Below are 15,218 nucleotides of genomic sequence, written 5' to 3' on the forward strand. Positions count from 1 at the left end.
CCAGATAAAGCCCCAAACAAATCCGTCTTTTCTCTTTTGGTGGGCCCCAAAAAGCACCTCCACTTTATTATCTCATCCAGCAACCATAGGGGCCCCATAAAAACAAAAACAGTACGATATAATCACATCAGTGGTGATAACATCATCCACGTCATCTCCTAATCTATTTCGGGGACCAGCAGATTGTATAATTATACTATAAGAATATGCCTTCCTCAATTCCTCTCCTCTTCAAAATTCTCTTCTGAAAAAAAAAAAAAACTTGCACTGAAGAAAAGAGGATGGAGCTGTTAATGGAACTTTTTTTCACTGCATCACTTTCACTTGTTTTAGCTTTTCTATTTGCCAAACTTGTTTCTATGTCATCTGTCGGTGAAAACGAACATAAAGAAGAAATCACTAAAGAAGATAATAGATTGATGAATCAAGGTTTGGAAAGTGTGGATAAACAAGTTGAGGAAAGTGATAAGATTGTTGATGATGATGAAGAAGAGGAAGAGTTGGTTTATGAATCAGGAGATGTTCCATTGATTGAAGTTGGGTATATAAAGAAAGTTAAAAAAAATAGATTGAAAGAAGTAAAACAAATTCATGAAAAGGAGAAAGATTGTGATGTCAGTGTAAAGGATGAAGTGATTGAACATGAAGTAAATAAAAGATGGGAATATGAAGAGAATGAGGAGATGTTTAGTGAGGATGATGATTGGGAGGGAATAGAGAAGAGTGATGTGGCTAAACTTTTCGGTGCTGCTTCGAGATTTGTTAATTGTAGTGACAATGTTGAGGAATTATCGAAACTTGGTAATGATGTGTTGATGAAACTCTATGGGCTTCATAAGGTTGCCATGGAAGGACCTTGTCGTGAGTCACCGCCTTTAGCATTGAAGGTTTCAGCTCGAACGAAGTGGTATTAAATTTTTCTTTGCTATCTTTTAAATTTTAGTTGTTTACTTACTTGCTATGTAGTTTTTTTCTATGATTGTGGATTGTGATAATGCTGAGTGATGAGTTTGCAAAGAAAGATAGGAACATGTGAAGACACAAAGCAAAACCAATTTCACAATAAAGGAAGAAAAGTACATTGGAAAAGAAAACACACATAGAAGTACACATGATCCACTCATCATCCACACATATCAGAATCCTAGTCTTTAATGCTCAGACTCCTATAACATAGTTACCATAAATAGCAGGTGCCATCTAAAATAGTCACCATAAATAACTACATGAAAATTAATATAGATAGTTACATGGGCTTGACTTTCTATTCGGCTAATACACATAATAATTGTTGTGCTCTAATAGTATTTATTTATTCTTGCGGGAAGAATTACATGAAAATTCAATCTAGACTAAATTACCTGTGTACAATGGTATAGTTGCAAATGAAGGTAAACTCTTCTGTTTTATCTAAGTTGTCTACATTTCCTTTCCAGATTGATCCATCGCAACCTTTAAGTCCAATATGAAGTTTGAGATAGATACCAGCTTTTTCTACTTTTTGTGTCCCCTTAATCAAATAGACAAATATACAACTTTCAGTACACCTATATTAATATCATTTAGAAGAAGGAATTTTTTTAATTATAGGAGTAAACTCCCGCCACTGTTATCTGGGATTCAAAAATTATTGAGCAAGAAACATATAGGTTTACAAACACTCACCTAGGGGACGACCTATAGCTGAATGCCAGGGTGTAGTTTGATTGCTAGTTATAATAACAGGATATAGAGCTGCTGTGTGTAAGTGACAGTGGGCAATTATTACATTGTGCAGGAATGCTTGGCAGCGGCTGGGAAACATGACTCCGGAGGTGGCTATGGAAGAGTACGTCAATCTCCTTTCTGGTGGCATCCCTGGCTGGATGGGAGAAAACCCTGAAGTAAGTTACACTTCTTGGATATGCTCACTATTATTGTCTTCACGACCTCCTGTGGATACTCTGTTGGGATATTTTGGTGTTCACTTGGGTGTTATTCGTATTACAGGGTACCCATGAAGATGACAAAAGCAATGTTGATCCAGACGCAGGAGGGTCCAGAATAGAAGACCATGAAAGCTTATCTATACGCCATCTATCAAGTTTCCAAAATGAAAGGTATCTGCTAAATGTCAAACTTTTGCATTTGGGTGAACTTTGAAATGGCCGATCTCTAACTATTTCCTTCTCTTGGTTTTTCATCTATTCCCCTTGGCTGTGTAGCAGAAAACCAGGATTTCAGTCACTTGGTGAAGGCAGTGACGCAAACTCCTTGTGATCAGGGTATAGTGTAAATTAAATTTCTTTATGGCTCGCGGCATAGATTTTGTATAGGGCTATGCTAATTGCACGATAGCAATCACACTAGATTAGTTTAGTTTTTTTTTAGAAAAAGATTGAACTCGTGTGCTATTCCCGACCACTTAATAACACTTTATTGTCCAGAACATACAGTAAAATTTCTGTGAAGATTTGGACGCCTATGCGAAAATTTACCCATGTATGTAGCTGTAACTCTGGTCTTCTAGAAACACATTCAACAATATCAAGCTCAATGTTTTAAGTTTAATTTTTATAGTTGTGCTTTTAAAGACACGCTGCTAGAATCATCTTCCTGTCTTGTCATAATTAGTTTCAATGTCTATCAATTTTCAACAACTCGTAGGACTAGTCATATATTTCAAGGAGTGGCTTCTTAAGCTTTATTACTCTTACTTGTATCACTCACTGATACTGCCTTCTGCTTTTCATGTCTCTTTAGCAACATGGGGAACTAGTGGGATTCCCCCCTCCTTTTCACTCTTAACCGTATCACTCACTGGTGCTAAGTTATGTTTTTCATGTCTATTTCTGCTATTATGAAAATATAAGAGGGGGTACTGAATCCACGGAACCTAGATAGTTTGGATTTCAGATTTAGCTTCGATTATGGTAAGGGTTTAGGTTTTTGGCCTAGAAATCTATGTCGGGTTAGATTTTTTTGCTTTAGCCTTTTCATCTCTTTGCCTTGCTGGTTTCACCCAAGTGTTATGTTTTTTCTTCTCGCTATGTTTCAGCCCTACGTAAAGCAAACAGTTGCAGGGATTGTGGTTCAAATCTGGTTGTTGTGTCGTCCATAAGTACCACTAAAAAATAGTTATATGAAAGTACATTTTGTGAAAGTATAGCAAGAACTAGTTGCATTTTTTTTTTACTTTTTGTGGAGAGTTACACTTCTTTAATCCATGATTTTGTAGAGAGATCTACTAGTAGTAAGAGAGCCTAGATGAAAATAACTTGTTCAACATCTGCTTGTCAATAAGCCATATCAAGCTGCGGGGAAACACTTGTTACTGTGCCCGTTTCACTGCGGCTGTTCCATACATAGAGTTAAGAGGAAACAGAGGCGGGGGCTGTATCATATTGGTGCCCTTCTTGTTTTGTTTTGGTTGTAAACTATTTTGGACAGGCTACCGAGATTAGTTATTCAATTCGACTTGTTTATCTTGAAATTTCAGGAGAAAACAGATAGGCAAGCAATTCCTCTGGCCGCTGCTTATTCTTTAATCCGATGGGAATTTGAACTGCTTTCTGTTCCCGTATGACTGAGTGTGCTTGAAGATTGGAGGCTTTTTCATTGTCTTTCTGATTGTTTGTTGTGTCAATTGACCTAATGGGTTGTATATAGTCGGTATATACGTGTTTACGTAAATATTAAAGTTTACATTTAGTATGATAATATATGCATTTACGTATTTTACTGTCTTACCTTTGGATACATTCTCAAAGCTGCACGTTTGGGTCTCTCTCTTTTGACAATTTGAATGGAGGATAACGTGAAGGGATCTTAGTCTTTATTCTTTATTCCCAACTTCGTACAGGAAGAGCTCGACCATAACTTTATTCAGATTCAACGAATGTAATGGCACCATAAATCTTCGAGGGATAGCTATGTGCGTGTGACTATTTTTGTCCAGCACCAACGAAGAGATAGGTGTTTGGTTAAATTTGGCTTTTAATCCGTGTGTTAACTAAATATATACGACATGGGCACATGGGGGTTTGGGACTACACCCCTACACGCATGTGCATAGGGAGTTAACCCCCTAATAAAAGGGTCAACTCACTAAGATTAGAAGATTGCAGACTCCATGACAACTCAACAAAGGCTAAACTATGGGCGACAAAATTCAAAGTTACTCAACCAGTTGAGATAGTAACAAGTAGATATCATGAGCTATATAATTGTTTCCTAAAAATATATTGTTCCTCTATGTTTCAAAATATCAATAAGGGTTTGATAGTCTAACAATATTGTGTTGTGAATATTGTGTGGAAAAACAGACTGTAAGGCGTGTGAAAACACTATCCTTAAGAAAAGATTTTGCTCCCTCAAATGGTGTAAAAGGCTTTACAGAAGTCTCTACTCACAAGATTCAATGATAGAAATAGACTAATATACACTACAATAATCTATTCTACTAGAACAGCAATACAACTCTCTATGACGGCTAAGACTTGAATAAAATATATGAGTTTAGGTCTTAATTATTGAATATATTTGGTTGATGACTACAAGCCCCCACTCTATAAGCACATCACAAATGTTGTCTCTTTACTTGGTAACAATGGCTTGATATTTTCATGTAGTTGGTTTCATAGCTATGCACTTGAAGCGTTAAGGAGTGCATAATGATTAATCAGAAACTAATCGGGTGATAATTCCGAATAAGATTTTCCTTTTCCATATGTAACATGCCACAAATAACTAATAGTTAAATGTATATCGAAACGAAAATGAAAAGGAGAAATATATCCAACAATCACCAAAATACAATCATAACCTCATTGCAATATAGACATCATTCAAGTATTCAACACAGGCTTCCTTAAATGTCGGAAGTTTTTGAATTTCGATTGAAAATTAGAATAATTTCCATATGTAATTGCCGCTGCATCCAATATGATGAAACTGGATGCAGCAGATACAATAAATAGGAACGTTGGAGACGGCCGCAATGTAACGGATAGTTTCCTTTTGAAAAAGAATCTTCATTATCAGACATCATCAAAAAACTTCAAAAAAAAAAACATCTCTTTTCTCTTCACTCTTCTTCTTCTTCTTCTTCTTCTTCTTTAACATACTCTCATTTCTTATACTTGGCAAACTCGTCAAATCTCTCGTCTTATTTTCTTCTTCTTCAGAAAACAAGAACCAGGTTTCTTGAATTTATATAATCCATGGATTTAGGCTGTTTAGATATAGGTTGCATTACTGTGTTGGAAAAGCATAAAAACGAGGCAACTGTTGTTGATTTAGAGAAGAAAGACGGAGATTCCAAAGACTCTCCAACGTTCAGTTATTCTTCCAAATTTGGAAAGGTAAATTGTATTATTCTCTTAACTCGATTCTTGATTCGAATCAATTCGTGTTTTTTTTATTTATTTATTAGGATTCGGAATGATTGAATAGTACTTGTTTGATTCTAGTCCTCTGAAGTTTACACTGTGAACTACATGCTCAAACATCATACAAGTATGTTTATCCCCAGGGTTTATGCCACTATAATTTCGCGGGAAATCGAGTTTTCTAGTATTAGATCGGTACAATTATCTCCAACATTGGCTTTCTAATATGACGGGTCATAACTTTTTGGTTCATGCAGTTATTATTATGCTGGGACAACAGAGTATGATAAAATGTACAATGCAGTATGAACTAAATTCGCCCCTGACTAATCTTTAGGCACACAAATTAAGATTTTACGCTGGGACAAAAGTGATAATGGTGAGGTCGATGTAAGTAATTATATTTCTGGTGGTAAAGCTAGAGAGACTAAATAAGCTGCAAGTAGTATTAACTTATCCAAGGCATGCGCAAAATGCTGTATTAGATGCACTTTTCAGAATCTAGCAAGGTACATGAAATTTTGGAAGTAACAGTGAAAACCGGTTCTTCATGGTGCTATACTGCTATGATTTGCTTCAGTCAGAATGGTATATTCTTGCTAAGAATTTCTTTCGGAATGCCTTCTTCCTTTTATGCAGAACAAAGTATCAAAAGGAACTGGCTTATCAGCCCATACTGCTGTCAACAAATCTTATTCACAAATGAAGAAGCCACACCGAAAAAGTTCATCTCCTCTTAACTGGTTCCCTCGGAAAAAAGTGGACTCTTACTTGAAGAGGAAAATAAGGCTTTTGCAGGTAGTGTTATATTTTCGTTTCTCTTATCCTTTTTCTATACGTTGTAACTTCTAAATTTAGTAAGAATGTGTGCAAAATCTCGTATCTCTGGTTACCATAATACCATGCACCTTGCTTGCTATTTATTTCTTCGATTCCATATGACTAACCACTAGAGGTGAATCTTTGTTACGTGTTGACAGGAAGTTGGTGGCATGACTTCAACTCTTGATGAAACTTTGGGTGATTCAAATCCTCATTACTCAAGAGTGTTGAGAGAAAAAATAGCAGCTAGCGAAGCAGCATGCACAGCCATGGAAGCTCGTAAAGCTGCAATGGTGGAAGCATCTTGGTGTCGAATCCTTAGAGCTGCCAGGTTTAATTCTACACAAAGTGTAAGATTAACTTGTATGTTTCCTTTGTTTCTCCTTGAAATAATTTTTCCACAGGATCCAAAGCAAAACAGCTGAAGCCTTGTTGCTGGAAGCAGAGAAAAATGTCGCTGAAGCTTTTGAAGCAGCAGCTGCACTGGGAGTGATCATGTATGATACACCAGATTGCCCAAGGAAGCCATGTGAAGTAGAATCCTCCTCTGTTAGCATGGGAGGTTCTACTACTCACACTGTCACAGCGTCTTTTGAAACTGCATTTGAGGTGGATAAAGAAGTTGCAGCAGCAGTTAAGGTTGCATTCCTCCGTCTTGCAAGCTGCTCTTCTTCTTTAAATGAAGATGAACACAGAGATTTACTACGGAGAATCAGTAGTCAGAATCCAGATACAAATGAATCTAATGAGGAAGTATCAGATTTTTCTTCAAGTTGTGAATTAGAAACCGGTACGGAATCTCAAGGAGAGATGGCGGATGCAGAGAGTAGAAGGAAGTCGCAGGACAGGCAGTTCCCTTGTGTAAAATCTACTAAGCTTGTTGATGTTATGCTTGAAAGGCTTAAATGTTTGCAAGAAGATGAACTTGCTTCTCTCGCAACTATTGTTGCAACTTGTGGCTTAAATGCTGCTCTCCTTGAAGTAGAAAACACTTAAACACCATGGTTCAGAGTCTGGCATTAATTCCATTTAAAAGCTGTTCGTTACTGGGAGGTGGAACAGCCAGACGCTTTAGTATGGATCACTCAAAGATTGGGCCGGCCAGAAGAAAACAAGTTGTGCAAGAACTCCCAAGTCTAGACAAGTTTTTGGTGAAGCACATGTCTAAACTTGAAATAGAGGTGCAAGAAGCCAAGAATAGAAGAAAGAATCATGCCCAAGGAGGAAGTGTGGAAGAGAATCTTGAAGGTTCTGAGAGTAGACTGGATAGTATGAGCAGTAATGTCACAACGTCTGAGGCTGTTCCAGATTTGGGAAATGTTCTTTTAAAACACGTCTCAAAGCTGGAAAAGGAGATTGAAGTTGCGAAGAAGACATCAGGAAGAGAATTTGAAATGAAGTCGAAGCAGTTAGGAAAAACACAACGTGATGTGTCAGGTCTTCCAAGTTTAGATAAGTTTCTTGTGAAGCATGTGTCCAGACTTGAAAGGGAAGTCCAAGAAGCCAAGAACAGTAGAAAGAACGACCTCATCGAAAGAAAAAGTAAACCAAACTCTGATAGCACTGCAGTATCTTCTCCTGCTGTTGCAGACCTCCATGACACGGGCGATTCGTCATCTGAAGTGGGGAAGGAGAACATAGGCCCGAACAAACAAGTTAATGATGCTTTGTGTGGAACAATTAGAGAGGTGGTGGAAAAGATGCACCCAGAAAACCACGGTAGTACCACATTCTCTATAGAACATAATTCTAGTGATTGGTCAGAGAAGAGCTCCGTGACCATTAGACCCATGTCGCGAATTGAAAGAGCAAAACTGGAAACAATGAAAGCATTTTCATTTCAAGATGGAAATGCAAGGAGCGAGTCTGAAAGCAGCCTTGATAAAATTCTAGTCAAACCTGTTCACAGGTTGGAGAAAGAGAAAAAGCAAGCATTAGCTTTAGGAATGGGCTATGGAAATCTGAGCAACAAACTGAGACATGAGTATACTAATAATGGCTCACATTGTGATAGTTTGGACAAAGTCCTGGTAAAGCATGTCTCCAGACTTGAGAAGGAAAAAATGGAACGTAGTTCGAAGGAAGAAGTGAAGGAACTTAGGGATACAGATTCTACTAAGAATTGCACTGACAGTTTGGATCAAATCTTGGTTAAACATCAATCACAACTTGAGAAGGAGAAGTTAGGCTTGGTTAAGCAACCTGTAGATGAAATTAAACACTCAAAAACTCGACGAGAAGCAAGGGAGAGAGAGTTGCAAGAAGCATGGGGTGGCTTGAGTCTAGGGAGTTCAGTGCGACCACATCTTTCAAGACTTGAACGAGATAAGGTAAGATCTTTTTGTATTTTAGTATTCTGGTTTTGTTATAGTTTTATCAACGACCTCCCACAATATTTTAGCATGCTTTGCTGGGATCGAATTGATCATAAGTAGTAATCTCATCAAGATGGCTTAACTGTGACTGTTTTTCTATGTTGTAATGATCAGGCTGCTTGGACAAAAGCCGAGGAAGAGGCGAGAATACGAGCAAGGAGGGAAATGGAAACATGATGTGAACTTGCTCATTGTTTCTAACGTTCATTTAACAAAATTGTAAAAGAATAAATATCGTCATTCTTTTGGTTTGTTATATATGTGTTTAGATTCTGGAATACATACCTGGTGGCTGGTGCTAATGCTTTTGTGGGATGATAATAGAAACGCTTTTGTGTTCCTCTACTATAATTCTTCCTTTTGATCGTTGAGTGGTTTTTTGCTCCCAGCGTTGGTTCCTCCAAGCGCTCCAAGGGAATTATCAGCCACACACGTTTCATTTTTTCTACACACAAAATTCCAGATTTTACTTAGTTTGTAAATAAAAAGGAAATAAAAAGGAAACCGAAACAAAACAAAAAATAGGAATCAAAATATAAAAAACACGATGGATGCATTAAGAACAAGCTAACAAGAAGATGATATTATTGTTATTAACATGTTTTTGCTGGAAGAAAATGAAGAAGAAATACACACGTTTGTTGGTTTATTCCACTTTACATATTTTTTTTAATTTCTTTATGAGGGACAAACTAATAAAATTGGGAATTTTGAAGATTTTGTGACGGTTGTAACTTCCTTCTATTTTTTGTGAAAAAGATGAGACGTGTATGGCTCAAAATTCCCTTGGAGCGCTTTGAGGAACCAACCTAGGAGCAAAAAATCACTCTTGATCGTTAATGCTCGGCTTATCTGGTTTTAGGACTTCCTTGTTGCGTGGATTCATTATATATCGTGGAAGCTAAGGGTGCGTTTGTTTACCAGGAATCGGACTTGAAGAGTGGAATTAACTGGAATTCTTGGTGGACCACTCACTTTTGCCCTATTTGGAGACATCTCTAAACGGACTCCAATTCCTTTTATTAAGTCTTTGACAGACCCCTGTTAATCCAAAGGAATCCTAGACTATGGGAATCGGTTTTTTATTTCTAATCCAAAAATGGGAAAATAAACTAAAAATTGGAGTCTCTTAGAGGATTATATACGGCAACCAAACACATTAATTGAAGTAGGAATTGAATTCCGATGATTTCTGAACGTTTGCCAAATACACATTTTGTAAGTTGGAATCAAATTCTATCCTAATTAGTTTCCAGTCTCGGTTGCCAAACACACTCTAAGGGAATTTTAAAGGGTCGACCTCTGTTTGGTTATGGGCGCGTAATATTTGCTTATCCAGTGCCGTCCATGTAAACTATGGCATTATGTATAAGTAGAAACAACCTCAACTCCGCAAGTTTCGCACAAAATGCAGAAAGATTCAACAAGGGCCGTTATTGGATCCACCCTAAATTAACCAATTGGAGCCAATCACACTTCGGGCCTGGGCCTGGGTCTGTACCAGCCCATTCAGAGTCTAGGCTGGGCAATGGAAATGACCCTGCAACATCTACTACACCCCCTCCTTTATTTTGCGACGAGGCACCAGCGAAGGTTAGTTCAGAATTTTAATATCAGTCCTCATTTATATATCGACTAATAATACTCATTCTGCTTAATGTAGGAAGTCTTTTTTGCTTGATTCAAATGACTATTATGGTGTAGAGGTCTCTTTATGTTACTTGTAGTAGTCATTTAGAGGAATGGTAAATGATTAGAAGTATATTTTTTTTTGTTGTTAATTGTTCATCTTACGTTTTCCCATGCCTCTTACATGTTTGATGAAATGCCTAAGTGGCATCTTCATTTTGTATAGGTAGTTTGACAATAGTTATGAAATTATGAGATTCCGAATTGGTTTTCTTTGATGTGTTTGAAATGTATATTACTTCAGTATGACTATATTTACAGCTTGGTTCAATCTCAGTATGTTTTTTTTATTGTTTGTATGTGTTGCAGGTTGGCTTGTTCTCAATTTTTTGTTTGGTGGAGGTGGAATGTGTTTAACTGTACAATTTATTTCCCTTACCTCCTTTGCCCCAGTTGTGTAGCCCATTGACTTGTGCTTGCACTGGAAACAATCTCAAATGTCACCTTCTTCAAAATTTGCAATTTCTTCTATCTCCAAAGTCCTAGAGCGCCACACTTCTTCCTTCTTTACAAATCAAAACCACAGAACAGCTCAAGCTGGTTTTTCTTTCTCGTCTTCGTTCGCCACCAATGAAAGGTCTCTCTCAACAGTTGTAGAGTCACCATTTCCTTCATCTTCTGAAGCTCAAGGTCTCTATCTCTCTTCCTATTGCGTTTGTTTGAATCAATGTTCATTACTGTTAAGCCTGTTCATAGTTATTTAATGTTTGATTTTTGTTTTGAAGAACTTTAATGGTTTTTTTGTTGAAAAAATCAGGGAAAGAGAGAGCGAAATGGTCAAGATGGTTACTTTTTCTTCCTGGAGCTATCTCGTTTGGACTTGGAACTTGGCAAATTTTAAGGAGGCAAGACAAGGTAATCTTGGTTATATTTGTGTCTTTGTAGCTTGTGTTGATATTATAGGCATTCTTTGCATGTCTAAATTTTCCAGATCAGACATTTTGAACAGCATTGTCTGGAAAGATATGTATGTTACTCCCCACTGCTACAATACTAATAAAATTGTTCTCATATTTTCTTTTATAGGTTAATTTTTTGTTGTTATCCTCTTAAAATTATTACAGTGTTCTTATTGAAACCTTTCAATTTTTTGTCTTTCTTTTTTCGTTTCCATAACTGATCATCTGAAGGGCCCTTTTATTTTGTAAAAGCAAAATTTCTGCTGTTATTTATTTTTATTATTTATATTTATTGCGGTTTTTTGCAGATAGATATGTTGGTTTGCTTACATTCTTATTCTAGCTTTGTGATGGTTAGGTTGAAATGCTGGAATATAGAAGAAGTAGGTTGGAACTGGAGCCTCTTAGCTATAATAGCATATCTTCTTCTCTTACTGGAGATCTGGGTTCATTAGAATTTAGGAGGGTGTTATGCAAAGGGGTTTTTGATGAGAGTAAGTCGATTTATGTGGGTCCGCGTTCTAGAAGCATATCAGGAGTGACTGAAAATGGGTACTACATTATCACGCCGCTCATGCCCATATCAGAGAATCCGGAGAGGTAAATAAGTGGTTTGCCCATAAGAAATATCTTGGCTTTACCTGTATTATTAATGTAGCAACATTTCAATAGCTATTCATCGATTTTATTTAGGTTGATAGTAACGGCAATGTTTTCACGGAAGAAAAAGTGTTGGAAAAGCTAACTTCCTCTGATCTTTATGTTTCCTCCATATTTGGCTCGTGTTGGATACCATTGAGATTCCATTCTTCTTCAGATGTCAATTTATTAACGAATCTTTAGTCAGTGTGCAGGAACCAGTTCTGGTGAATAGAGGATGGGTCCCGCGCAGCTGGCGAGACAAGTATCTGGAGAATTCACTAGCTAAGGAGCAAGATACAACCCATAAATCCCCCACTGCTGAAGAAAACGAAGGAAGCACTTGGTGGAAGTTTTGGTCAAAAAAGCGTAAAACCACAAAGGTTTTATACTTATTCAATGATGTAGCTTATTTGTTGAAACGTTCAGTAAGGCTTTGAGGTTCTAAATCTACCTTGGTTGTTAAACCTACAGGTTCAAGGTCCTGCAATCACTCCGGTAAAAGTTATTGGTGTAGTTCGTGGGAGTGAAAATCCAAGTATCTTTGTTCCAGCAAATGACCCAAGGTCCGGCCAGTGGTTCTATGTTAATGTCCCTATGATTGCGCGGGCTGCGAAATTGCCAGAAACTATTGTTTATATTGAAGATATCAATGAAGATGTTGATCCACGTAAACCTTACCCCCTCCCAAAGGATGTCAATACTTTGATTCGCAGTTCGGTTATGCCACAGGATCATCTAAATTATACATTGACATGGTATGCGAACCTCCTCTTCAACTCAATGTTGTGCATAATTGCGTAAATACTTGTTTTACACCCCCCCCCCCCCCCCGCCCCCTCAGCATGTGGAGGCAAGGTTGTAAAATGTTATTGTTCCCAAATATACTAGTATACTGCGTAGCAGTGGGAGTGTGAGCGGAGAGGGAGAGGGACGAAGAGAAGAGATGAGGACAGACATAAACCAACCAAATCACATTTTGTCCACATACCCCCCTCGGCCCAGAACGTTCGCTCCGCTCACTTGACTATGTTACATGGACACTCCATATTGAAAAATAATCCGTGTCATATACGTATCCATGTGTCCATACACATATAGTATGTGATATATCTCAATTTTGATATTTTCCGCCATGTCAAACACTTTGTATCTGTCTTGGATATGAACACACGTATCCATGTCAATGTAATTTAGCAAATATATGAGCTACAAATAGGGAAATGAGCACTATATGCAAAAATATATACTCATATTTGCTTAGACTTAAAGGCTCGTACATATGAACGAGAATTTGCAGTCAGCTTTGTTACTTATTAGAAATTTGTTTGCCTACAGGTATTCTCTATCAGCTGCTGTTACTTTCATGGCTATTAAGAGGTTGAAGACAAAAAAGAGCAGGAGATAGTATACTCTGGATGAATTTTCTTCTTCTCCTTCCTTTTCTTGTTTGAAGTCTCTGTTTAGATGAAGAACTGGTTCTTCACCAAATTTTGTAGTGATCGACCCAAATAATAACTTGATTGTTTCACATACACTGATTTTTTTTCATATGTGAGATTGAAGGCTGTGTTTGTTTTGCATGTAATTTTTTTTTTCAATAATTTTTCCATGTAAACTTGTTATAGAGCAAAGTAAACAGAGTGTGCTGAAAGTAGTTGGTAGGTGTTCACACCACTGAAAGAAGAGATGTAAATTGGGTGAATACTTTACTGCCATCTCAAAACTGAGCTTGAAAAATTCCATCCACTTTGTTTTTATGATCCAGACATTATTGAAACTCATTTTTGACTCTGTAGCTGTGAAACAGATTCTAACTTTGTACGCGACCTCAGTGATGAGGTTAAACTGAAGCTGAAAGTGTAGCTCAAAATCTACTGTGCATCCCTCGGTTGAGCTAAGCAAGACGTTGATGGTCTTCAATCCTGGGAGTTGGCCGACTTGTATCCATCCACGAAGCTTAAATCTGTCGACCTTTTCATTCTGACGGAGAAAACTGCACAGCCCGCATTCTGACGGAGAAAACTGCACAGCCCGCACTTAACATAGTAGCTAATGAGATTAATGAAACTTTCAGATACAACTTCAAGTAAAGTAGAAACATTGTTTTTTCTTACATAGTTACATACACCATAAAAGCGGACGAGTTCCACCATTTTAAGATAAGAGGGGTGCCGTGGTGGTAACATATTAGTAAGTTCATGAGGACATCATCTGCCAACTATGCTTCCCAATTCAGCATTACATCCGCCGTGGCATTATCTTCAAATTTTGTTATTTTAGTATAGAAACATAAAAAATTACGAAACTATAACGATGCGAGACTCAACATTTGACAGGAAATGGAATTTTAGAAATTCTAGTTTAGGAGGACCAATCAGAGAGATTTCACTATCTATTGATCGAAATATGAAATATCGGCGACCTGTAATTTGGCCAACTCCAGGGGCAGTTTTAAGATTTCACTTTTAAGATTATTTTGTTCTAATTCCTTTTCAGTATTAGTTCGATCTAGTGCAGGTCAATCAAGCTCCAAATTAGAGGCTAGACAAAACCATCTTCGAACTAGGGCTAGTTATTGTCATCTAAACATGTTCAATTCAGTTATTATTTGAGCTCAATGCTTTATACATCTCTAGAATTACTACCGTTAATCTGTACTAACTCTTTGGTGCCAACTCGCATTTTTTCAGGTCAATTAAACTCCAAAAAGCTAGGGCTAGCTACAACCACGCCAATTCAAGGCTAACTATCAACCATAGTAACGCCCCCACAAGGCTAACTATCAACCAATCAGCTTGATGCCCTGCTCAGGACCAAGTTCGATTCAACTATAGTCACGCCAATTCAAGGCTAGCTATCAATTGCGATCTCCAAATTAGAACGCTCACTCAAGCTCAACCGCTCCCTAGAGCTATAATATTCTCACTAATTGAGGCCGGACCTATACTTCTAGGATCAATTCAGTGATAAATTTAAACCAAAACACTCTCTTGAGCTATAATCTTAATTGGGGACCTACACTTCTAAGAACAATCCAGTACTTGTCAAAGCAATTTCACTTGCATCTTTAGTTACTACCCTGCGTGCTTCCCACGTGTGGAATTATTCTCTCATCAAGCCACCCTACAGAATAGGAACGACCTAATGAGAGGGGGCTGTGTGGGGGGACTAATATATACAACCAATGTATATTATACATGTGTCCAGCACAACTCATCACATAAACTCATATCAAGACCTCAGCCAGGTCGCTCATATCAAGACCTCAGCTAGGTCGATCTCAGCCAGGTCGCTTATATCAAGTCCTCAACTAGGTCGCTTATATCAAGACCTCAACCAAGTCTCGTAACGCTCAAAGAATGAAAGACAATCGTTACAACAATTATGTAACAACAACCATGCACTCATTTACCCTCCTTTTA

At 37.6% G+C, this 15,218-nt stretch overlaps 3 protein-coding genes across 8 annotated transcripts; all 3 read left to right on the top strand.

The window, feature by feature from the left end:
• Nucleotides 1-229: 229 nt before the first annotated feature.
• On the top strand, nucleotides 230-2,482 carry LOC147520783 (uncharacterized). 3 transcript variants are annotated; one of them, XM_086592282.1, is made up of 5 exons: nucleotides 230-907; nucleotides 1,778-1,883; nucleotides 1,990-2,099; nucleotides 2,205-2,264; nucleotides 2,427-2,482. In XM_086592282.1, exons 1-4 carry the CDS (start codon nucleotides 282-284, stop codon nucleotides 2,257-2,259), a joined length of 897 nt encoding a protein of 298 aa, XP_086448408.1. In that variant the 5' UTR covers nucleotides 230-281; the 3' UTR covers nucleotides 2,260-2,264; nucleotides 2,427-2,482. The 3 variants fall into 3 exon arrangements, with proteins under 3 accessions (XP_086448408.1, XP_086448409.1, XP_086448410.1); XM_086592283.1 differs by having other exon boundaries at nucleotides 2,208-2,264; XM_086592284.1 differs by lacking the exon at nucleotides 2,427-2,482 and having other exon boundaries at nucleotides 2,208-2,265.
• On the top strand, nucleotides 2,421-8,914 carry LOC147520784 (uncharacterized). The gene is given in 8 exon segments (XM_086592281.1): nucleotides 2,421-2,481; nucleotides 3,479-5,342; nucleotides 6,009-6,167; nucleotides 6,350-6,522; nucleotides 6,596-7,184; nucleotides 7,186-7,209; nucleotides 7,211-8,521; nucleotides 8,681-8,914. Coding segments are annotated over 7 exon segments (2,460 nt in total). The 5' UTR covers nucleotides 2,421-2,481; nucleotides 3,479-5,201; the 3' UTR covers nucleotides 8,744-8,914.
• Nucleotides 8,915-10,085: 1,171 nt separating this feature from the next.
• Nucleotides 10,086-13,587, top strand: LOC147520785 (surfeit locus protein 1-like). 4 transcript variants are annotated; one of them, XM_086592287.1, is made up of 7 exons: nucleotides 10,086-10,159; nucleotides 10,565-10,885; nucleotides 11,013-11,110; nucleotides 11,513-11,754; nucleotides 12,002-12,176; nucleotides 12,268-12,551; nucleotides 13,132-13,587. In XM_086592287.1, the coding sequence occupies exons 2-7, from the start codon at nucleotides 10,693-10,695 to the stop codon at nucleotides 13,199-13,201; spliced, it is 1,062 nt and encodes a 353-aa protein (XP_086448413.1). In that variant the 5' UTR covers nucleotides 10,086-10,159; nucleotides 10,565-10,692; the 3' UTR covers nucleotides 13,202-13,587. The 4 variants fall into 4 exon arrangements, with proteins under 4 accessions (XP_086448413.1, XP_086448411.1, XP_086448414.1 ...); XM_086592285.1 differs by lacking the exon at nucleotides 10,086-10,159 and adding an exon at nucleotides 10,174-10,311; XM_086592288.1 differs by lacking the exon at nucleotides 10,086-10,159 and adding an exon at nucleotides 10,175-10,272.
• Nucleotides 13,588-15,218: the final 1,631 nt, after the last annotated feature.

Source organism: Coptis chinensis, chromosome 2 (genome assembly GCF_015680905.1).
Source record: "Coptis chinensis isolate HL-2020 chromosome 2, ASM1568090v1, whole genome shotgun sequence".
NCBI classification, from domain to species: domain Eukaryota; kingdom Viridiplantae; phylum Streptophyta; class Magnoliopsida; order Ranunculales; family Ranunculaceae; genus Coptis; species Coptis chinensis.

Excerpts from the sequence above, each read along its gene's own strand:
- LOC147520785 (XM_086592287.1), top strand. The coding sequence starts at position 10,693 with ATGTCACCTTCTTCAAAATTTGCAATTTCTTCTATCTCCAAAGTCCTA. Across the intron at positions 11,755-12,001 it reads ATATCAGAGAATCCGGAGAG|TGTGCAGGAACCAGTTCTGG; the intron begins GTAAATAAGTGG and ends ATCTTTAGTCAG. Across the intron at positions 12,177-12,267 it reads AAAAGCGTAAAACCACAAAG|GTTCAAGGTCCTGCAATCAC; the intron begins GTTTTATACTTA and ends TTAAACCTACAG.
- LOC147520783 (XM_086592282.1), top strand. The coding sequence starts at position 282 with ATGGAGCTGTTAATGGAACTTTTTTTCACTGCATCACTTTCACTTGTT. Across the intron at positions 908-1,777 it reads GTTTCAGCTCGAACGAAGTG|GAATGCTTGGCAGCGGCTGG; the intron begins GTATTAAATTTT and ends TACATTGTGCAG. Across the intron at positions 2,100-2,204 it reads TCAAGTTTCCAAAATGAAAG|CAGAAAACCAGGATTTCAGT; the intron begins GTATCTGCTAAA and ends TTGGCTGTGTAG.